The 23,713-nt window shown below is 40.4% G+C and overlaps 1 protein-coding gene across 1 annotated transcript in view; it reads left to right on the forward strand.

Annotated features, from left to right (window-relative positions):
• Slc5a8 (solute carrier family 5 member 8) overlaps positions 1 to 23,099 on the forward strand; it is a 46,607-nt gene extending 23,508 nt beyond the window's left edge. Inside the window, exons 7-15 of the mRNA XM_055627936.1 lie at positions 473 to 602; positions 2,127 to 2,215; positions 4,325 to 4,437; positions 6,126 to 6,193; positions 15,430 to 15,516; positions 16,379 to 16,584; positions 19,230 to 19,333; positions 22,493 to 22,572; positions 22,974 to 23,099. Coding sequence (XP_055483911.1) covers positions 473 to 602; positions 2,127 to 2,215; positions 4,325 to 4,437; positions 6,126 to 6,193; positions 15,430 to 15,516; positions 16,379 to 16,584; positions 19,230 to 19,333; positions 22,493 to 22,572; positions 22,974 to 23,099 — 1,003 coding nt within the window. The remainder of the gene's footprint in view (positions 1 to 472; positions 603 to 2,126; positions 2,216 to 4,324; positions 4,438 to 6,125; positions 6,194 to 15,429; positions 15,517 to 16,378; positions 16,585 to 19,229; positions 19,334 to 22,492; positions 22,573 to 22,973) is intronic.
• The last annotated feature ends 614 nt before the right edge of the window (positions 23,100 to 23,713 follow it).

The raw sequence follows: 23,713 nt of genomic DNA on the forward strand, positions 1-23,713 counted from the left end.
AACCTGCCCAGGAATACAGGTGTGTTTCTCATCCTTCATGGGTGGTCTTACAAACTGTGATGGAAGAACTTTAGTGAATTGATAATAGATGCTGACTATTGTTTAGCAGCTTATAATTTAACTACTTTTTAAAGTAAAATAAGTAAGTTACTGCGCTAGTGCCTATTAAGATCCTTATTTTATGGTAAGAGGCCTCGTGTGTCATGGTTAGATGCTGTTATAAAGCCAGGGCGGCCGGTGAATTCCATGTAGGAGCACACACTCACCGAGAAAAAGCATCTGCTAGGATTTCTAGGTGCAGTGTTGATTGACATCAAAGAGGCGATTTGGTCGAGTGAAATCATTTCTGAGAATCAAAATATTATGTGTATTTAGTAAGTATAATTATAGCATTGTCTCGTGTTCTAGTCACAGTTTTCTTAGTGGTTGGGATAGAGATGACGGCTGTTACTGGCTGCCTTCTCTCCTTTAGGTCGCTCTACATCAACCTTGTGGGCCTCTGGATCATCCTCACCTGCTCTGTGTTCTGTGGCCTCGCCCTGTACTCCAGATACCATGACTGTGACCCTTGGACATCCAAGAAAGTGTCAGAAGTTGACCAGGTTTGGAGTCACATCTTTCTCACATGTACACTGATATTACAAAGCATGTGTGGTGCTAGGAGGAAAAGTTTTCGATTTTGAGGAGACAAATGCCCATACAATGCAAGTAGCTGCCTTTTACTTCTGGAAGTCACGCAGTAAAACATAGCAGATAGAGCAAGTATGAAGATTTCTGTATAAAAAACTAAACTGTTACAATACCTGGAAAAGTTTCAAGCCGGATTTTGGATAGAAAAACTCAGGGTTGGAAGTAAAAATAGTAAGCTTGGTTAATAGGAACAATATATAAAACATGTTATCACAGACATTTGTAGATATTGTAAAAGCATTCACTTATAAGCAATCTTCCCTTTCTCATTTACCTTAAAATTTTACATTTTTCCTATTTTATGTTTTGTGTGTGAGTGTTTCGCCTGCAGGTATGTCTGTGTGCCACTTGCGTGCCCAGTGCCTCCAGAAGTCAGGAGGGAGACAGATGACCTAGAACTGGAGTTAGTGATGGCTATGAACTTCCTTGTGGGTGCTGGGAACAGAATCTGGGTCATCTGCAAAAGCATCCAGGGCTCTTACAGCTCAGTGATCGCTTAAGCTTCTACCTTCCAGTTTTAAATGTAGGAACAGACTACATTTAAATGTAGGAACAGACTAGTCAGTTTGCATTCTGACTAGGCGCTGTGACTCTGTGTCAGGCGTCTTAACATGCTTGATTTCGGTTCCACAGAGACGGGATCTCACTGTGTAGCTCTGGCTATCTTGGAACTCCCTGTATAGACCACACTGGCCTCGAACTCACAGTGATCCACCTGCCTCTGCCTCCAAAGTGTTGAGATTAAAGCAGTGTGCCACTAGACCAGGTTCAGTGAGGGTTTTTGATTGGCCCAAGGTCATGTTGCTAATAAATAGAATCATAGTGAGAGTTCATCAGGTTCTTACAATAAGCCAGATAGATACTTTGGAATATGCTTAATTTAAAGTCCATTTTTTACCTTTCACAGTTAAAAGGCAGTGAATTATTACTGAGGCAGTAGTAATACACTGAGGCAGTGTATTATTAGTTTTCTTTCAACGATAAGGAAAACAAGGTGCAGTGAGGAGTTAGGTAAACAGCTGGGCAGTTGGGACCAAGCTTCAGACCCACGCGCTGTGCCATAAGACTTCCTGGGCCTCTCTCTATAACATGCACTTTCCTGTAAACTTACAGTACAGCTCCAGGTTAGCACATCCTGACTCCAGGAGCCCAAGCTCCTGCCAAAGCTACTTCCTAAAACCTGCTCGATGACCAAGTACCTGGGGCCTCAGAATGAAGATAGGTCAATTCACCTCAGCGCAAATGAACTGCCCTAATATAATTGTGGGATTAAAAAATGAGAGGATTATCTTTGAGAATTCATACAATGAATGTTGACTTCATTTTATATCTTTGGAGTTATGTAGAGTCTCCCGCTTTCTTTAGGGGAGATTCACTGTGTATTAATTTTGTGTAATAACAACTAACACTTGGGTATAAATTTTGGAATTTTTCAGCTTATGCCTTATATGGTACTGGACATTTTGAGAAATTACCCTGGAGTTCCCGGACTGTTTGTGGCCTGTGCTTACAGTGGGACATTAAGGTATAAAACTGATTCTATGAGGGTGTCTTTTTTGTAAGGACTTACTGTTATTTTGGCCTATGCATGAGAAAACAACTTGCAGGAAGGAATTTCTTATTTTAGATCATGGTTTTAGAGGGTTCAACTCAAATTTACCTGGGTCTAGGCATTTCAACAAAACATTCTGGTGGTGGGAGCAATGGTGGAAGATCTTTTTCGTGGAAGAGGCCAGAAGAGGATAGAGCACCCAGGGAAATACCCCCAGCGACCCACTTCATCAAAGCAGGCTCTACCTCCTGTGTCTCCACCACTCCTCAATAACGCTATCATTGCCCACTCCATCAAGGTATTAATCCATTCATTGTGACCTGGAAATGCCCTCAAGACAAATGCAGAGATGTGTTTTACTAATACCCTATGCATTTCCCTATCTGATCAAGTTGACCATTAAAATTAATCATCATAGTATCTTTCTTTTCTTGTTGATTACTCTGAGAGGTAAAGATGAATGCTGGACATGGTCACAAATGACCGAAAGTAGGCAAACTATCCCACATATCCTTCTGTTGGTCAGCCACCTATGGGGTCATTCTGTTGTCATCAGGCTCTACACTTGACTAGGTCTCTGCTTTCTAACACACCATTGCATTACCAATATGGTCATTATGCCAATGACCACTTGATGGTAGCTTTAACATTTGCTGAGTATTAAAAACGAGTGGCTTCTGTCTTGGTTTAGAAAGTGTGTGAGGCTAAATCATGACTCAAATAGACTCAAATCTGATTGCATGTTGAATGCTGTACATCTTGTAAAGAATCTGTGTCTCGCCATTGAACTTCTTTGTTGCAGGTTCTTCTTATGTTTGATCTAGGGAATTACTATCAGCAGATATACAGTATATACTAATGAGGATCTAGGGTGTTAATAGTACGGTATTTATGGTATGTGTTGCTGAGGACTTACAGTGTAAGACCTGGGGTCTCACAGCTCAGGAGTTCAAGATCTCGCCCTTCCCAGAAACTCCCCCAGACCAAGACTCATTGCAAAAGCAAGAGGTTTATTAACCATTGCACAATGGGGTCACCTCTGCTGGTCAGCAAAGAGTGGCACTGGGGGGAGACAAAGGCCTTTAGGTTTTTAAAAGAAAAATTGCGGGAGATTTAAAGTTGCAGTCTTGGCAATTTAGGATTGGATGAGGAAGCTATAGAGTAAGATAATTGGTTAGTCGTAGGTGCTCAAGCTTGGCCAGTCCTGCCAAGTGTGGATGCAGCTGCAATTGAAGGTGGGGGTGGTTAGCTCATCCTTGAAGATTAGGGGCTACAGACTTTTGGCTGGAGGTCAAAAGCTACTCAGAAGAAGTCTAGGTTTGTTGCTAAGAAATGCTATCTCAAAGACAGGAGTTTTTCTTTTTGCTGAGTGAAGGTCATTGCTTGCTTGCCTTTTTTTTTTATCTGTCCTCATAGATAGGGTCACATTTTTCCATTCTCTGGAAAGGTACTAAGAGGCTTTAGCTTAACCTGAACCTAAAACTCAAAACTATAGGCTTTAGAAGACATACAGGTTACAAAGTTAGTCTAACCCTTTCAACAGTAGTTATTTCTATGTACACAGAAACTATATCTTAAAGTTGTTACGTGATAATCTGAGTAGTATATTCAAATTCATTTTATAGATACAGAAGGCCACCTGGGAAATACAAGCAATTCTAACACATCCTTTGTCCTTTTCTGTTAAATCTATCTATGTTGCCTGACTCGTTCATAAAAGATAATAATTCTGAGAAAGAGGGTACTGTGATTATTAAAAATAAAAGAACATAATTCTATTTAATTCATTTTACTATTTTGTGGGCACGGGTGTTTTGTCTACATGTAGGTCTGTGCACCACATGCTTGCAGTGCCCTCAGAGTTCAGGAGAGGGTATCAGATCCCCTCAGACTCAAGTTACAAATGGTTGCGAGTTACTTCAGGTGCTGCACCTCACAACGCAGGTCCTCTGGAGGAGTGGCTAGTGAACTCCAGTCATCTCTCCAGCCCCGTCTGCTCCCATTTTAGAAGTGGTAGTGTGTTTTCTTCTTCTTCCTTCCCACTAAAAGCATCATTAAATCAAGGCTTGGTCCTCCTCATAGCACTGTGTCCTCCAGCATCAATGCCCTGGCAGCGGTGACTGTGGAAGATCTCATTAAACCTCGCTTCAGGTCACTCTCGGAGAAGTCCCTGTCTTGGATTTCCCAAGGAATGAGTAAGTTCCCTTCCTCCCGATTCTGCTTGAGAGAATCTTTGCTTCTGTGTTGGAGACTCTAGAAGTTGTCCTCCGAAGAATCGTTAAGCACCTCCTAGGACCAATACGTCTCCGGGTCACATGTGCTTACAATGCTGTAGAGCTGATCATACCTGCGAAGAAGACATGGGCACTAATTCAAACATGATGACAGCAGTGGCGCGCATTTGTAGCCCTGACCCTTGGGAGTGTGAGGTAGAAGGATCATGAGTTTATGGGCAGCTGGGGTTAGTCGAGAGAGAGAGAGATATAATCTAATTATTAAAGAACCACACAGGACAATGTCCAAGGATCCTGTTTTGTTGTCCTTGATGATAATTACTAATAGTGGTAATATTGTCGCTCAGTTTTAAAGAAGGGTTGTTCTATGCAGCCCAGCCTGGCCTTGAGCTCATGAGTCTTATGCCTCATCCTCCTGAGTGCTGAGATTACATCTTCAGCACTTCACATCTAGCCTGAATTTTCTGTATTTTGAAGGGTTCTATGCAATCATTGCATAGAGGCTTTTGTAGTCAAGGGCATCACAGACAACAACATGACAGTCAACTACTTAACTTTGGATTAATTATGGTCACCCTTGATGGTCACCATTCATGATGTCTTAAACAGAGCAGAATTTAGTTAAATCTAAATACTATGTCTCTATAGATCGGGCCCTATAAATGTCATTACAACAAGAGCACTTTGAGGGGGAAAAATGGTGCTTTTATTTTTTTTGTTGTCAGGATCAGATAATTTACCTAATATTCTTAACAAAAGTATGTGAATGCTGGGACAAAGAAGGCATTACCAACAACAGAAGGAATGCACTAATTTTGTGATAAGAAATTGCTCTTCTGTAGTTTTCCTTTCTTTTTTTTTTTAAAAAAAATTGAGCATGGGAAATTATATTGTGATAACAGTTAATTTTCTCTAAATAGATATTTTAAGAATAAAATGCTTTAGTGGGGGTAGTATCTCTTAATTTTAAAAGCAACACTTGTATTTAAGAAACTGCTGTGAAGTTGGAAAGGAAACAATCCAACCACTTACCAACCAGTGGTGTGTTGAGAACCTTCTGTAAAGCAGTTCAGAGAAAAGACCATGGCTGAAGGCGGAATGCGATACGGATTAAATGTCCTCTCTTTGCTAGTTTAACAGGAAAGGCTGGGGAAGCTGGTGGAGATTATGAGGGGACCAAAGAACCCAAACCATGGGCTGGTGTGGATTACCACCTCCCAGAACGAATGAACTACTGAAAGTCAGAGGGCTCCGATTCTGCTGTTTATTGTCTCCTTCCTCCCCCACATTGTCCTCAGCAGAGGCCAGCACCTCCCCTTAAGCAAATGTTTGTGGAGGATTAAATGAACAGCACAATGCTGCTAAGTCTTAAAACCTCTGTCGTTAATTCCAGGGATTCCTTTCTTTATGTAACCTACTGTTGTGACTAATCTGAGGCACAGGATAAGGGTTTCCTTTGTCTTCCTTGCATCCTGTTGATCTAGTGGAAAATGGTCCTTTCCTCGTCCTGCTGACTTTGTTGTGGTGGTGTTCTCACCTCAACGACATTATCCACTCAAGGGTGGACTCAAAGGTGTGGTGCTCATTTTATTGAGGACTGTACTCCTCTGCGTCCACACTTGCACTCCGCCTTTTGTGTTGTCATGTAGGTGTGCTGTACGGAGCTCTGTGCATTGGAATGGCTGCCTTGGCATCCCTGATGGGAGCCTTGTTACAGGTAAGAACGAGTCTCAAGACTCGCGTCACAACCACTAAATCATTACCCTAAATGTTCACGTGGCCACCTTCACTTTCTCAGCTCTCTATCTACACTTGGATGTATCGAGGGACAAAGATGATTGAATTAGTTTTAATTTTTTTTTTAACATGGCTTCTTCTTTTACCTGTGTATGTGTGAGTGTGCGTATGCCTGCTTGTCTGTATGTGTGACACGTGCAGGCAGGTGCCCACAGGGGCCAAAGGGCATCAAAAGCTGTGGAGCTGGTGTAGGAAGCAGTTTTGTTAGCTGTCTGATGTAGGTGCTGGCTACTAAAACTAGGTCCTCTGTAAGGGTAGTAACTCTTAGCTGCTGAGCCATCTCTCCAGATCCTTATTTTCAACATTTCAAAACTGTAGTTTGAGATAATTACAAATTTATACAAAGTTAAGATACTATAGAGTTTATGTATACCCTTTACTTAATAGCAACAGCTTGCAGAAATGTCTTGCAATGGTAACATCTTGATGGGACACTGTTACAGCTGGGATATTGGGGTTGAAACAATGAAGAAGACACAGAGTGATGAAATCATCACTAGGTTTCCTCTTGCTGCCTTTCACAGCTTCACCTACAGCTGTCTGTCTTCACCCACCCCCCTTCCCCTGCTGGCCTCTGAAAACCTCGAATCTACTTTCCATTCTTATAATTTTTTTCATGGGAAAAATGTTATATAAAGGGGGTCAGTATGATGGTTCAAATGCCAAGTCTGAAGGCTGTTTGTTCCCCAACATGGTAGAAGGACTAAAACCTGGAAGGTTTCTCAGATTTCCGTGCAGACACTTTGACATACATGCACACATGCACATACTCACTCACACACACATACTTTTATACACACAAAATAAATAAAAATGTACTATTTTTTTTAAAGTGTTGTTATATAAAGGTGCGGAGGCAACATGCTTGCTGTGAAAGTATGAGGGCTTGAGTTTAAGTCCTTGGCACCCACATAAAAAAGCTAGGGGTGTCTGTAACCCAGACCTGCAGAGGTGGACCAGGAGGCCACCGACCACCTAATCTAGCTGGACTGGTAAGCTTCAAGTTCAATGAGAGACCCTGTCTCAAAAATAAGGTGGAGAACACAGACACCCTCACACAAAAGTACGTGTTCCTGTACAAACGCACATGGTATGTGCATATGTACACACACACACACACACACACACATGCCCATACACACACACACACACACACACACACTCATACGCATGCACGCCCATGCACACGAAAGAATGTTTCATAAATGAGATCCACCAGTAAGAACCGTTTTAGGTCTTCTTGGTTCTTGCTTTAGGAATGAATTTTGACTGAAACTTGACCTTTTTCTATCATGAGGTGAAATTTTGGATCTCACACATTCTTTTCTTTTTGTAAAGATTTATTTATTTATTTATTTTTATTTATTTATTTATTATGTGTCTGATGTTCTGCCTGCATGTACACCTGCACACCAGAAGAGGGCACCAGATCTCAATATAGATGGTTGTGAGCCATCATGTGGGTGCTGGGAATTAAACTCAGAACCTCTGGAAGAACAGCCAGGGCTCTTAACTGCTGAGCCATCTCTCCAGCCCCACACTTTCTATTTTAGCAGCTTTCTCTGACACAGTGTCAAAAGACCCTTCACTTTTTTTTTTTCTTGCCACCCGTTGAGTAGCCCATTGTGGTATTGGTGTAGATATGTTGTATGCAATGAGACATATAATCACAGAGATAAATGGCAGCTGTAGACTCATTCACATGCCTTACAAGGTTGAGACCATGTGTCAGTTGGGTCTGTAATGCAGCTTGACCCTAGAAATTTCTAATCATGGCCCTCAAGGCTTCCAAGAGACAAAGCCATTTTAGACCACATGTAAACCTTTTAAACCTTATAACAGAATTCGCCCTTCCCAGGATACCTCCAACTTCCTTCATGGGAGAAATGGCCAGTAAGTGACCCAGTCTGCATGTAGGTATAGAAAAAGGGGAAGACTACCTCAGATTCCGAGGTTGGAGACTCTTCTAGTTCGTTGGCCATCTGTCCCTGATGGTATCTGGTTCATGACCCTGGTTAGCTCCCCTAGCAATGGTGTACAGCACTGCCAGGATCAGCTGCTCAAGGCACTGCGAAGGTTCATCTTCGGCGCAAATTAAACAGAAGGTGAGAGGTTGTCCTGGGGAGGTTAGTCACTAAGACCACCCCAAATCCTCAAATACGGCAACGAAAATTAGAAGGCTGAAGTAAGTGGGCAAGATAATTTTGACATGCATTTCATCTCTTTTTTACTTTTACAGAAAGACTTCAGTTTGTTAATAAAGAGTAAACAGAGTGAAATGATTTCCTGGTTGATTTTTTTAACCAAGTATATTTTTTTTTAAATTTTATTCAACAGAAAAACATTTACAGTTTGTTCTTCGACAGTTTCATTTACTATAATGTGTATTCTGATTATTGTAACCTTGAATCTTTATTACTGTTTTCTCTTCCTTACAAGTCTCCCCTCCCACATTCACTATCTATCTATCTATCTATCTATCTATCTATCTATCTATCTATCATCTATTATTTATTTGGTTGTTGTTGTTCTATTTTTGAGACTAAGTTAACTAGAGGCATCTCTGTGTGACCATGGATTTGGAACTATGTGCTGGAGCCTGGTGAGCTCCTCTGTGGGTACACATCTGAAGACATCTGATGTGCCCCTCCTTCAGAACCCATCAGGAGCCAGTACTTCATCTGGGAGGGTTGGGCCATAACCATGTCTCTGATCTGGGACTGGTGATGGGCCCATTGGCATCCACTTCTGTGGGAAACCGGGGGAAGCACTGGTCTAGAACTCACTCTGATCACAAGGTGTGTAGAGCCTGGCGAACATTTCATGGTGGGTCTGTTTTAAAGTCTGTTTCTACTTCCCGTGGTACTTTGAGTTTCTGATGATGAAATTGTTACCAAGAAAAACATACTGAAATTGTCAATGCCAAAACATCTCCCAGTAAAGGATGCTGGACAAACTTCAAAGAGGAGAATGTTAGTGATGCCATGGGAACGCCTCGTCGCTCGAGTTCCTACACCGGAGTCCACTCCCCAGGCCTCTGAACTCCCCCGTCTATAAAGTGGTGCACATTCAGGCTGTCTACTGTAAGAACAGTGTATCTCCATTGGAAGCTATGCTGAAGGTCACTCCTAAGCCGGCTTGTCTCCAGCAAACGTTGAGGCAGACATGCCCAGCCACTGGCCAACTTAGACAGCCAAACACCAACGTTTCCACTACAGGGAAATGAGTCCACTGATAGCATTCCTGTCCTACACCAGGATAGCCTCACAGAGTAGCTCACTAACCTTGATCATTCTGCCAAGATTTTTATTGGTGTATTGCCTGGTGGCCTTCTGAGTCACTTCAGCTTCTGTCTCTACATTCTGTGCTGCCTGAAGGTACCGTATGAGACAGGCAGGATCCAAACTTTGCTGTATCAGATCACATCTAAGTTTAAGTTTTGCATCTTCAGTATCGCTGCCTGCACACAGGATGCCACCAGAATTTGCTGCTTGATTTTGAGTCCTCTTTGTACCCCTGTGCTGTTCCCATATAGTATAGCTCGGGGGACTTGGTGTTCTTATCTAATTGTGATTTCTCAGATTTCTTGGAATTGAGGTCACTGATACTTTCTACTACGGATCATTTTGGTCCCCACTGAGCAGCCAACATGCTGAGTGTGCCTCCATAGATTTCCCACGATCTGTCTGTCACTATAGTCAGGTCCAGGACTGTTGAACTACACTTTCCACAGTGCTGGTTAGTCTGCCCTCAATCCATAGCTGAAGTCCATTCTGTTTTATCTTCCCCAGTTGTTCAGGTGGATATTGACTCTCCTAGACTCTCTGATGATGAATCAGTTAAGTTCCCACCAGGTTGGTCTGTGAATGCTAAAACCCACTCTTTACCCATCAGTGGAAATTTGTTTGAGATTTGACAGACTTTCACAGTTCACATAAGTTGTTAATGACTGATCCACTTCAGAGTCAAGTGGTCAAGTGTGAGCGTTACCATGGCTGCAAGATAAATGATAGCCATAGGCCTATCCAAGTGACTGTGAGCCACTTAGTACCATGAGAAAACAATCCTGGGAAATTCCAACCTTCTTTCAGGGATTTCCAGGAACCAGGCTATCTTAGCACAGTGCAACTTTTAGAAACCTTAACCAAATTTACTCTTACCAAATAAACTCTGAAGTAAGAAGTTAGCAACTAACCTGGACTGAACACAGGTATGGAGAACATAGAATTGCCCAAAGTTTGAGGATGTCCCAATGATAGAGATTCTTACTGACCAACTGTCCAGTGACACTGACATCTGTGCTGGAAGAAGGCAGCCCGAGGGAATGACCTGCCTGAGATATGTAAGCTACGTCCTTTATGATCAATAAACTAGGGGAGAAGTGGTTTTCTTTTAAGGGAGCTGGGTAATTTCAACCCCCAACACCCCCGAAGTGATTTCCACTGATGGAGCTTCCTTATTTCTGCACTTTGCTGACGGCTTGTTCCCTAAGGACTCCTATGACACTGCTCAGCAGGGAGGAGCCTTGGTTCAGGCGCCAGTATACAGTGTCAACTCTTCATTGACCTTCGCTGGCATGGGTGTGGGAATGTGCTTTTCTCCATCATTTGCAGTATGGCTGCCGATTCCTATTGTGATTGGCTTCTCTTTCTTTGTCAGTTCTGAGCTGTTTGGTGAAACCATCCTGACTTCAAGCCTACCTCCCTCCATTCCTTCCTGTACCACTAAGTAAGGTCTTCTTTCCTAACACAGACTTTTTGAGGGGTCTTCCTTATGTCTATAGCCCTGGCTCTCAGATCATGCGGTTGTAACTGGCTTCATGGCGATCTGATAGGTTTTCCCCCAAGTGAAGTCTATCTCACATCCCATGACTCTGCTGAGCACAGACTTCGTATCACACCCCTTAGTACACATCCTTCTCACGCTCTGGCTCTCTTTTACAGAGTCCACACATTCTCCACTTCACAGTGCAGACTTTTGAAGGAATTAATTTGAATCAAGGATTCAGTACACATCTTCTAACATTTCCTTGATATACTGTCTGACTCACTCATTCTGTTTTGTTTGGCCTCTTGGTGAACGAATCACCATGTCCCTGCTCTTTAAATATTCTTTTTACATTTTATTTGACCTATAAAAGTGTTCATACTTATGGGGCATAATATCATTGTAATAATATATTTAAAAATTCCACACACAACAGGTCTATTATGAAGAGGTTTATTGTACAAAGGTGAGGAGAGACAGAGAGATAGACAGACAGAGAGATGGAGAGGTGGAAAGGGGGGCACCCAAGGCACAGTCAAGAGGAGAGAAACCAAGACAGAGAGAGTGTGCAGTGACTGTTTGGTTCTTTGTATCTGGTGCACAGCTGAAGCACATCTGGCACACACCTGTGCCAACAGTGAATATACATTGTAGAAAAGGCAGTAGACAGTCTGCTCTGTGTTAACAGCATAAACACTCTTTAAGGTGAGCTCTGGAAAGGCAGAAGCCTTCCATGAAATAGAAGGGGCAAAAGCTCACTTGAACTTGATTTTCAGTATGATTACATACCGCAAAAGAAGGGCTTCTTCTCTCTAGCCAGAAGACTGGCTGTATCTAAGTCTAGCACAATGAGAAACAACTCTTAAGTCTACACTTAAAAGACAGATCAACGGAAATTTATAATCCTGAGCTTGGACCCATGATAGTGCATCATATGGTAGGATGTTTTATCAGAGTCAGATTAATAAACTAGAGCTCTAGTGATTAATATCAAAGCTCTAAACAGTTAATACAACAATAGCATGGCAACAGGAAGAAATCTGAAGCATTTTTTAATTTTTTGTTACCTTAAGTCACCTTTCCCTAAAATTACTTTCTTAGGTCCTCATACCTTTTGTGTTCTTAGGCCTTTTTTTCTAGTTACTATGAGACACAGAAGAGACTGCTGGGAGAATCACTGTCTTTTAGCTAAAGGAATGAAAAAAGGTTACAGCTGAGACCTGCTTTTTGAGTCTGGTAACAAGGTAGACTGTCCTAGACCTGGCAGTAGCAGCTCTGGAGTGAGGCTTAAGGCCCGGTCCCCCACATATGAAGAGGACTGAGAAGACTTCTGAAGCCTGTTTGTCTTTAACATGAGGTCTGTGGGTAAGGTGAACCTGTTTGCCTTTTCAAGTAAGAGATCTAGTATGTAGTAGTTTTAAGTAGCTAATGAATCGACTAATAGACTAACACAGTGGATTACCTTGGAGTAAAGCAGCTAATTGCCTGTTCTCTAGCTATCAAGCTACCATCAGCTTAGCTGTCAATATGACTAGAGACCTGAAAAGGGTAAAGTATAGTCTACATGAGTGTATGTATCTACTAAAATGACAAAGATGACGAGTCTGTCATAATCCATTGCCTAGACAGCTGTCTCAGGTCTCTATTGCAACATGGACAGTCTGGACATCAACAGTAGGAGACCTGTGATTTTCTGTGGAAGGACAACGTGTGAGAGATTGACCTCACCTCATTTTCTTCAGCATGAGACAATAGCTCTCTGGGTGTCCAGCTTGTCCACAGTTCAGTCTGGACCTCAGCGGTGGGCCATTTGGGGCGGTCTTGCCCACTGGTTATGCCACAATCCAGGGTTGAAGTCATCTATCATGCTCAAATCTTCTTGGAGACCTTGTGGAGCTACAGCTAGGATTTGGTAGTCTCTGCCTGTGATAATAAGCTTAAACGTGTTAAAATGTCATATTCAGTAGGTCTCTGACAGGTTTGAAGGCTAGCATATTTGAGTTAAACTATCTGCATCAGTATTTAGCTATCTGCTCTAAACTACACGTTGTAAAGAGAAAACAGAATGCTATGATCTGTGATTTATCGTATTCTATAGGTTACGTGTTTGAGGACCATGTCTATCTTAAGTAGATCTAAATACTAAATAAAAATCTTGCAGTCAATAAAAGGCCTATAGTTTATCTTAATAATTAAAGACTAAGACTTCAGGTTTTATACCTGTTAAGTTGGGGCCTTAAAAACAAACATAGTCCATAAAGAGAGAGCATAACGGTTTTTTTGTATGATTTAGTTTATAAATAGTCTAACACATTAGACTTTTATAAGCTATATTAATGGATTAATAACATTACCAAATTTAGAAAACAAGACTAAACATATTTCCAAGACAGTGATTTTTAACCTTTTTGAGAATGAAGATAGAGCATAATGACCAAGTTTTAACCTTGTAAACAAGTGAGCGGTGGGTGTGCTCTTAACCACTGTGCCATCTCTCCAGCCCTTGGCAGCCTCTTTGAGGGTCCTGAGGGATAGACGCACACCTTTAATCTTGGCAATCTTGGCATGTGGGAGGTAAAGGTAAGGGGTTCCCTATGAAATCCCCCCTGAAGGGCATGATAGTTTATTTAAAAAATGAAAACAACATCAGGAAAATGAAACGGTACCACACCGCAATCATCGTGACCAGCATACACATAACAGCTTTTCTCTTGGGTAGGAACATTGCAGTATTTTCAGATACTGAAATGTTTCAATAGGACTGAGAAGGTTAGCGAATAAGGATCTTGGATGAAATGGACGTTAGTAACCCTGGTGCTTCACCCCACAGGATTCATTTAAAGTCCATCATTCAGTGGCATTATGCTCCATGGTTAGAAGAACAAAAGTTCTCTTAGGAGGAGGCAGCAGGAACTTTTACTTCTTTGTATTTTAATCTTTAGTTTTCATAATTTAAGCTGTGTCCACCCTGGCTAGAGCACACTCATATAAGACACCTCAGGTAATTTCCTTGATGCTATTGCACAAGTTCAGTAATTTTACTTAAAAAAGAAAAAAGAATCAAACCACCATCACAACAAAGAGGCAAATGAATGTGACTTTCAAATCATTTGAAAAGCAGAGAGCTTATTTGTTCAACACCAATTCAAACTTAAATTAAAAGTTATATTTATGACCTCCAAACTTCTGCAATAAAATTAATTTTTAAATATATATGGGCTTTCTTTATCTAACTGTACTTTACAGTCAACAAGAGGAAGTTGCTTTTCCAGAGAACATGGCTTCTGGCGACAGTCCCACCAGCCTGTGGAGACAGCGCCATATGAGGCCAGCTCTGCCTCTAAGTTCTAAGGTGCAAGGATTTGACCCAAGGTCGATCTTATCATCTGTTCTTAGAAATTCAACCCATGTGTGATTACTTCATAGAGAATAAATACACTGTTGAGTTACTGTCCCAGTAGCCTTTCCGATTCTGACCTTTCTGCAAGCTGACCCTTTTGGGTAACTGTGGCTCACCCCTTTGAATTTGGCCTCTGTACTCCCATGTTACCATGCCAGTACCAAAATTTCTGGGGTGGTGTAAATGTAGCTCACAGAGACAGCAGATACAGGTCCTTCAGCCTTCCAGGACATCTTTTACATCTGTAAACCCAAGAATCACATTATTTCCCTATGAAATTAAAGTCAGCCTTGTCTAGTGAGTTCCAGGACAGCCAGTTCCACATAGTGAGATGACCCCGTGTTGGGGTGACCCACACATATTGTGTCTTCTAACTATGAAAAAGTGTAGTCTTGTTATTTAAAGCCAGCAATGTCCAGCTAGCAGGATATGTAGATATAGCTTCCTCACCTGCCTTTAAAAGGAAGGCAAGCTGCTGTGGGGAGGGTGCTTTCCCCCAGCCAGTAGCTGAGTAAAAAAAAAAGGTGGCTTTTTGCATAATAAAGAGCTGGCTTGCCAGTAGGCAAACAAGGACAGACTCAGAGAAGACAGAAGGGGGAGACAGAGTAGAGAGGTAGCCAGTGAGAACCAGTGGAGAGATGGAATGCCTGAGAATTTGGGTTAAGTTAGGAGCTAGCTGAGAGACTGCTTCAGCAAAAGGCCAATAGCCTTAAACTATGTGTGTGTATCTTTATTAATAAACTTCAACAGGGGTCTTCGAAAGCCAGGTAATAATACTGTCTCAGAACCAACCAACCAACCGAACGGAAGCCACTTGAAATCAAGAAGTGGAAGTTTCCAGGTGTTAATGATCTCTGCTAATGACAAGACTGCCATGAATAAAATTATGATTTTTTTTTCTAAAGAAGACTGAATACCCTGCTGAAATTTCTTGAAACATTATGCTGTGTTTGAGATTTCTAACTGTTGACTTTGTGTTATTTTTTTAGGCAGCACTCAGCATATTTGGCATGGTTGGTGGACCACTTCTGGGCTTGTTTTCTTTGGGCATCTTGGTACCCTTTGCCAACTCTGTTGTAAGTATAGCTAATGGGTATGGCTAAAGGTTACCTTTCCAACTACATTTTTCTTCTCAGCCATAAAGACATGGTTGCTTTGAGATCAGTCACTAGTTACTTGTCTTGGCTAAAATTATTTATTTTAACTTTGATAGAGTGTACAGTGAAGAACTATGCGTGTAGGAAGGTAAATGGAAACTGTTAGGAGAATGCAATCTAATTTAAATAATCATGATGTAATAGACCAACATCTTTTGTACATTTAAATTCTTGATCCTCTTAAATTTGAGTCTCTAAGCTTTAAGGAAGGAGATCAATAAGCTCAGACAGATTTAAAAACTGTATTCAGTCATAGCACAGCAAAGAGAGGTAATTGGATCTTTACCACTCACTGTGACAACAAAGTTTGTTCTTGTAGTGCTTCAAGCTGTAGTTCCTGTACATCATTCTAGCTCCAAGGAGGTGAATATAATTTGTAATAGTATTTGGAAAGAGCTGATATGTCTGGTATTATGCCTAAACATGTGTGTGTCTTGAAATACTAATTGTGTGCAGTAAATGAAATCCAAATGATCTTTTTGAAAATCAACAAGAAGTCCATTTCCATTATAGGATGAAGTTCTGGAAAGACCTAGAATATATGTAATGATGTCAGACATTTCTAGCATAACCATTAGGTAACGTGGAAATGAAGTTCATGAGTCAGAGACATCAGGGATCTATAGTAACCTTAACAAGAGGCAGACACACTGTAGGGAGGAGAGTCAGATAGAGTGCTGGCCAGTTTGGATCATTTTGAACTCGACTTTCTCATCACATTAGATCTATTTCAAAGAGAATGCTATTATGTTTCTTTTAAAAGCACTCTTGTTTTTTTCAGGGAGCATTCGCTGGTCTTTTGGCTGGATTTGTCTTTTCTTTATGGGTAGGAATTGGAGCTCAGCTTTATCCTCCACTTCCTGAGAGAACCTTACCATTGTCCCTTGATACCCATGGCTGTAACAGCACACACAATGGGTCAGACTGGATGTCAACCACAGAAATGCCGTTTTCTACCAGTGCTTTCCAAATACACAATGTGGAAAGGTAATTCAATTTCATGTTACATCATTAAAACGTGTGTGACTAGTAGGGGATCCTAGTTGTTTTGTTTTTGTTTGTTTGTTTTGTCTTGTTTTTGAAGCTGCTTTTTCTTAACCCTGAAATGGATAGACCCTCTATGGCTTTCTGATGGACTATTTTATAGTAGTCCTACAGTACAAAACAGCAAGTGAGCAGCTGAGATGGAACAAGACATCCTGTAGCTGACTGGACAGAGTTTCGAGCTGTCCAGATTGAGTTTGGATTCTTTTAACTTCTTAGTAGTTGATGAGTGAAATCTTGGTAATTTCAATTTTAATTCTTTTATGATTAATTAAGTTGGCTACCCTTTGATCTGCTTATTGGATATTCAGATATCTACTTTTGTTACCTGCCTTCTAAAAACACTGTCCCAACTTTTAACAGACTTTCTATCTCTTTCTTTCTTGTTTATTTAGGAATTTGTGATATTTCTTTACTCAAAATACATTTTAAAGATTTTTTTTCTCAATTGGTGGGTTTTGTTTTTGCTCAAAATGTCATGAAGCTATTCCTCTTATTTATTTATTTATTTGTTTGTTTGTTTTTGGTTTATCATGACAGGATTTCTTTGTGTAGCTCTGGCTGTCCTGGAACTTAGTATGTAGACTAGGCAGGCCATGAAATTTCAGTAAACCAAGCTCCTCTTATTGAAAAGATTCCCCCATTGTCAAGATTTGCTGTTGACCAAACTAATGTAAATCAAATGAGTTTCCTGGGGATTTGCTTCTTAATTCACTATTCTATGCTATTTTTTTCTTTTCTTTCTTTGCTCAATACCACACCATCTCAACTTCATTAATTCATCTCAGCATGTTTCTCTTATTCCTGGGATTTTGGCTTCTGAAATTCTCATTACTTTGATCTGGCTGGTGCCTTAAAATCATGTTTTTACACATTGTTCTTAGCACGGAGGTAGATCTTAACTAAGGTGATTTATTTTCTCTATCTATCTATCTATCTATCTATCTATCTATCTATCTATTTTTGGTTTTTATTTTTTCAAGACAGGGTTTCTCTGTGTAGCCTTGTCTGTTCTGGACTCAAGTTATAGACCAGGCTGACCTTGAACTTACAGAGATCTGCCTGCCTCTACCTCCCAGAGTTCTGGGATTGCAGCAGTGCACCACTATGCCCAGCAACGAAGCTGCTGAAGCTGAAGATGACATCCGTGAGTGATGTCTCATCTTCCCAAGGGTCTTCTCTAATCACTCATTGCAGTGTAGACTCCCCTCTCTGCTCTGTTCATGTCATATAGCATTGCTCCATTTTTTTCTTATAGGACTTCCTGTCACTTATTTATTGCTTATTGTATTTTCTGTTTTGCTGGATATAAGCTTTATGTGGACAGCAATTTTATCTACCTTTCTTATGGCTGACTTCAATGATAAGAACAATATTGGAGAGTTACAGACACTTACTAGTTTATTATGAATATGTATATTCAGTTTTGTGTTATGAAATACCCTTGATAAAAAAATGATATTCTGGCTCATGGCTTTAGGAATTTCAGGCCATGATGGCTTGTCATTGATACTTTTGAGTTTTGGTGGCACAGTAGACAATGGTGACAGCCTGTGCTGGAGGAGATGGTTTCAGCTCAAGGAGCTGAAAGGTAGAGAGAAGGAGGAGGGGCTGGGTACCCAAGCATCTCCTTTGAGGGATGCCTGTAATGACCTACCTTCTTTCTACTAGGCTTTATCTCCTAAAAGTTTGCCATATCCAATAGTGTAGGATGAAGACCAAGATCTCAACACATGAGCTAAGTTATTCAAATGACATCAGTTTGCCATCTTAAGAGGCATGTATAAGAACAGTTTATTTGTGACAAAGTGAAGATAACCCCTCAGAAAAGTAACAAACCTACTCATTTAGAATATGTCCTCATAAAATGGCATTTGGGGGATCTGGAATTTAATAGAGTACAAAAAGAAAAAAGATGTGAATTGAAAATTGTTGCACAGGGACAAGGATAGCTTAGGATATTGATTTGATTACACACTAGTTATTTATGCATTCTAGCTAAGAATTATAAAAAAAATTAAAAAGGGTTTTACTGGGATTATGTATTATTTTTGTGTTGTCAGGGAGTCCATAGTAACCTGCCTACGCTAGGCTGCAGAGCCCTGTGCGACTGTGGCCTCATGCCTTGTTTCTCCTGAGCCACAGAATTATGACACCTTATTCTTTTGATATTTAAAGTCCTTTCTCATTTCTACGATCATATTTTAAATTCTTTTTATTTATTTAGTCATTTATTTATCTATCTATTTGTTTATTTTTAATATACATGGGTGTTTTTGCTGTATGTATGTTTGTGTGAGGATGTCAAATACTCTGGAACAGGGGTTATAGACAGTTGTGAGCTGACATGTGGGTGCTGGGAATTGAACCTGGGTCCTCTGGAAGAACAGCCATTGCTCTTAACCACAGAGCCATCTCTCCAGCCCCATACTTTAATTTCTTGATTCAATAGTTAGAGATCAGAACCATCAATTATGACATTAAAAATGCTTAAATATTGCATTGTAAGTTTCAGGATCATTGACACATACTTTTTGTTTGCTAGGAATATGGTAAATTATTGTAGTTATATTTTTGATATCTTTCAGGACTGCATTGATGGACAATTTGTATTCATTATCATATCTGTACTTCAGTACTGTTGGAACAGTGGCAACATTGTTTGTGGGGATACTTATTAGTTTATCAACAGGTAAATATCCTAATATTTTTTTCTCTTCCCTTCTAGAAATATAAGAGCTTCCTATGTATGATTTATAGCTATCTATGGTACTTTACCTTGATCCCATTGATGATTTAAATTAATTTTTAGAATTTACTCAGGGAGTTATTTGAGAACCTAAACATAAGTCAGAAGACCCATCACCATGGTAATCTTGATTCTGCCACTTGGTAGCTACCTGGATTCAGGCAAGGTACCACAGGCAAGGCAACTACTCTACTCAAAGTGCTAGCGTTGTTACGTGTGTAGTGAGGACGACATAGGCAGGTTGCTATGAGATAAAGCTCCGATGTATGAGAACACTTACTTACACAGTCACTTGTTACAAAGGTAGAAGTATCTTGACAACACTTTTATGCAAGGATCTTTCCATTGTCCAATATGAACTCTGTAAATTTCAAAAATGTACACACATGTAAAGAATAATAACTATAATATTTATGTGTGAACACAGCAGAAAGCCTTTGAAGATGTTCATAAAGAGTAAATACAGTTTTAGTCATCAGTTGATAATGCATAGCTGTAACTTGTTACCTGGGAAAGAAGGTTTCATCCTGGGATTTTATTTTGTTCTTACTGTGGGCGCTCTCTTGGACCCCTTCCTGCGCTGGGGTTCCCACTGGCTCTGTTCTGTAATTTCTCATTTATGTTGATACTTCTAGTTTATTTTTTTAAATTGGTTAATATTTTCATACATATGAGTGTTTTAGTTGTATGTTGTGTAATTGCACTGCATGTTTGCCTGGAGTCTGCAGAGTTTGTCTGCAGACCAGAAGAGGTGCCAAATCCCTCCTTACCTGCAATTCAGAGGCACCATGTGGGTAGTGGGAAACAAAGTCAGGTCCTTTGGAACAGCAGTAAGTGCTCTTAACTGCTGAGCCATTCCACCTCCCCCTACATTTATTCCTTTGAATACTATATGTATCTTCTTGAAAAGGACAGAGAGCAGAAGAGGTTTTGAAAATTTTCCATGTCTAAAAATATTACTTAAGCTTAACTGCTAAATTTGTTTGAGCATAAGTGCTATGCTAAACTATCTTATCCCTACTTTTCTCCTCGCCCAGTGCTGCTATTGAGCATTGATGCCAAGCTGCCTGCTAACCATCGCGATGGCACATCTTTCAACGACTAGCTTGCCCTATGGCTCTTTAACTCTGGAGTCTCATGTCTCTCTATTCCAGGCATTTTTTTTTTTTAGGCTATCCTTTCATGATTTCTTGCAGTTTTCTGTTTTACCTTTCTGAAAACTTCTATTAGTCAAATGTTGTGTCTAGAAAGTTTCCTTTCATTTTCTTGCCGTTTTTTCTTTCCTACTGTCTCTTAGGTCTAATCCATGAATATCTTTCCCAGTTAATTTCCCAGTAATTCTTAAAGGAGCATTTGATCCAGTTTGAGAATGGACTGTAGGGAAGGAGGGCAGGGAAACTCTTGCAATATCCAGGTGAGAGAGCATAGTGCCTGGGATTGGGGTTTGGTGGATGTGCTGGGCTCTGAATCCCCCCAAACTCCCTCTCACATATATAGCCATAGCAGCCAGATCAGGGAGCACTGCCTTGCCTTCTTTAACTGTTGTCAGCTAGCCACACTTTGTCCAAACACATGGTGTTGCCACTTTTCAAGTTACGTAAAGCTAGCAGCAGCTTCTTTGTGCAATCTGGTTACAACTGCTGATTTTTCCTACAGCTGTTGGAGGCAGGTGACACTGCTTCCTATCTTGTTGCCTTTGTATCAGTAACAATAACGTTTGCATTCACTTTCCAAAGCGATTGTTTTTTGTCATAAAGAATTAATGTAGTAGCCTTGTTGCTTAATCTATTTTGAGAGATAAATTTATTTTCACAAATTACCCAGTTGTTCATATCTGAAATACACCTATCCTTGTATTTTTATCTTTGGCTCTTTTGACTCCTCTCCACTCTTTCTGTCTTTTAAAGAAACTGGGATATCAGAGTATCTTGTTGGCATTGCCTTTTCTTTTCCTTAACTTCCTTGATTTTGTTAACTGCATGAAGTTATGTCCAGGAGAGCAGACATCTAGTCATAAAAACACTTCATTAATTATACCAACAAGCCATTTTTCCACCACAGCAACTGTGAGAACCTTGAAAAAGATCTAGAAACATACACTTCTGATGTTCCTTACAATGAACTGTAGGGTGCTAGAAACCTATAAGAATCCAGTTGGACACTGGCATTTCAGCTCCATTGACTCTTTGCACTGAGTGCTTGTTCCTATGTTAGTGAAACAGGAGCAGGTGCTGTGGCAATTCTCAAACTTTAGTGGGTATCAAAATCATCTTGGAAGCTGGGTGTGGTGGTGCATGCCTTTAATCCCAGGACTTAGGAGGCAGAGGCAGGTGGATCTCCATGAGCTCGAGGCCAGCCTGATCTACAAACTGAGCTCCAGGACAGCCAGGGCTCTGTCAGACAGAGAAACCCTAATTATATATATATATGGCAAAATCAAGAGTTCAGTGGCCTCAGTTCCCAGCTGGTCAGTCACAGCTTCAGTGCAGGGATCTGAGTTTTAAGCACATCTCCTCAAAGATGTAGATAGTGGTGGTTTCAAGCCCATACACTTGCTTCTCAAAACTGTCTTAGTAGGTCCACCAAGAAAAAAAAAAGGTAAAGAATTTTTGTTTTTAAAACAAAATCTTAGAGGATTTGTACAAAACACCTCTGAGCAAGTGGCATTCCTCTTGCTTAACTAAGTCAGCAGTTCCTAATTTCTCCATTACTGTTACTATTCACGGTGGCCAAAGTGCAGAGACAGAGGCAGGAGTTTGCTAATTGAAGTCAGCTCGTGTAGGTAACTCTCTTCCTGTCATCACTGGCACAGACAGCTCTTTTATCCAGGTGGCACCAGCTGAGGCAGTTGGGTTAGGACTGAGAGCTGTTATCTTCCCGTACCTATTTATCTGTGTAATTATCACAAGCTTCACATTCATCAGTTAGCAGCTTGTAGAATCTGAGATCTAGGAAAGGGGGAGGTGGCTAGATTCTCAGCACTACCTTAAAGGGTCTCTTTGCATTTTCTGAGTGTTCATAAGCTGAATGCCTGTGTGATGGAGATCAATTTGTCATTATAGGTGTCTGTATGGCAATGTAAATAATGTATTTGTTTTTCAGGGGGAAGAAAACAGAACTTAGACCCCCAATTCTTATTAACCAAGCAGGACTTTTTATCAAATTTTGATGCTTTTAAGAAAGTAAGTTGGGTTTTGTTTATCTTAAATTAGAGATTTCTTTTTATTTAATCATCTGAATAGAATACCAATTAGTCCCCAGCGTTTTTCTTTAACAGACACAGAAGGGTTATTTCTATATCTGTATCTACAAATATACAATTAATAGATACAAACTACTTATGAGTATCTATAGATAGTTCATAAGTTCTTCACATACATAAACATTTACAGCTCAAGTGTCTCTTGTACACCGTCCTATCGTCTGCTGGCTTATATTGCTTGGATATTACTCTCCCTCAGTAGATTTCCAAGCTGTTTTTGAGAAATAAAAATTACCTGTCACTGAACAAAAGTAAAGTTTCTTTTTTGAAAAAAATTTCCATGTTACCTTTCTTTCTCTCTCTCTCTTTTTTTTTCCTCAGAAGAATCAGGTTTTAAGCTATAAATTGCATCCTGTGGAAGATGGTGGAACTGATAACCCTGCCTTCAACCACGTGGAGCTGAACTTCACAGATCACAGCAGCAAGACCAATGGGACTCGCTTGTGAAGCATCTCCAGGGAGAGATGCTATTGTTAGACATCTTTTACATATATATATGTAAAAGTATAAAGTTTTAGGATAATTGGATCAGATCAGTTTTCTTGTGCCATGACTGTTTGGAAGATGTATTTTGCTAAAGCTAAGTTTTGACCTGGTTTGCTTTCTACACTGATTTACTGATGCTACCGCAGAGTGAGGAGTTTCAACATCAGTATGTTTCAGCGGAGCTACAGTTGTGAATGTAATGATGGCCACACACACGTCTGAAAGGCAGATACAGACATACCCACATGATAATTGATGATCAAAGGCATATTCTTACATTTGGGCATTACTGAAAATATTTTTCATGCCTTTGGTGCTAGTATCTATGTTCTGGGATATTTACTAGAATCATAAATCTTAGAAAGAAATTTCTTTCCTCCCTCTACATATTATATTTCTAGGTAGCAGTGAAATCGGAGGAGGAATGGAGCATAGCTCCATTAGTTCTCCTGGATTAGGCCACAGTGTAACCTTGCCATTAACCCTGCTTCTGGAATGCAGTCAACAAAAGCATCCTTCCTAGGGACAATAGGGACCCAAGGATCAAAACTATTTTTAATACATTTTTTTTTCTT

This window comes from Psammomys obesus, unplaced genomic scaffold (genome assembly GCF_907164565.1).
Source record: "Psammomys obesus unplaced genomic scaffold, mPsaObe1.curated_primary_1811, whole genome shotgun sequence".
NCBI lineage: Eukaryota > Metazoa > Chordata > Mammalia > Rodentia > Muridae > Psammomys > Psammomys obesus.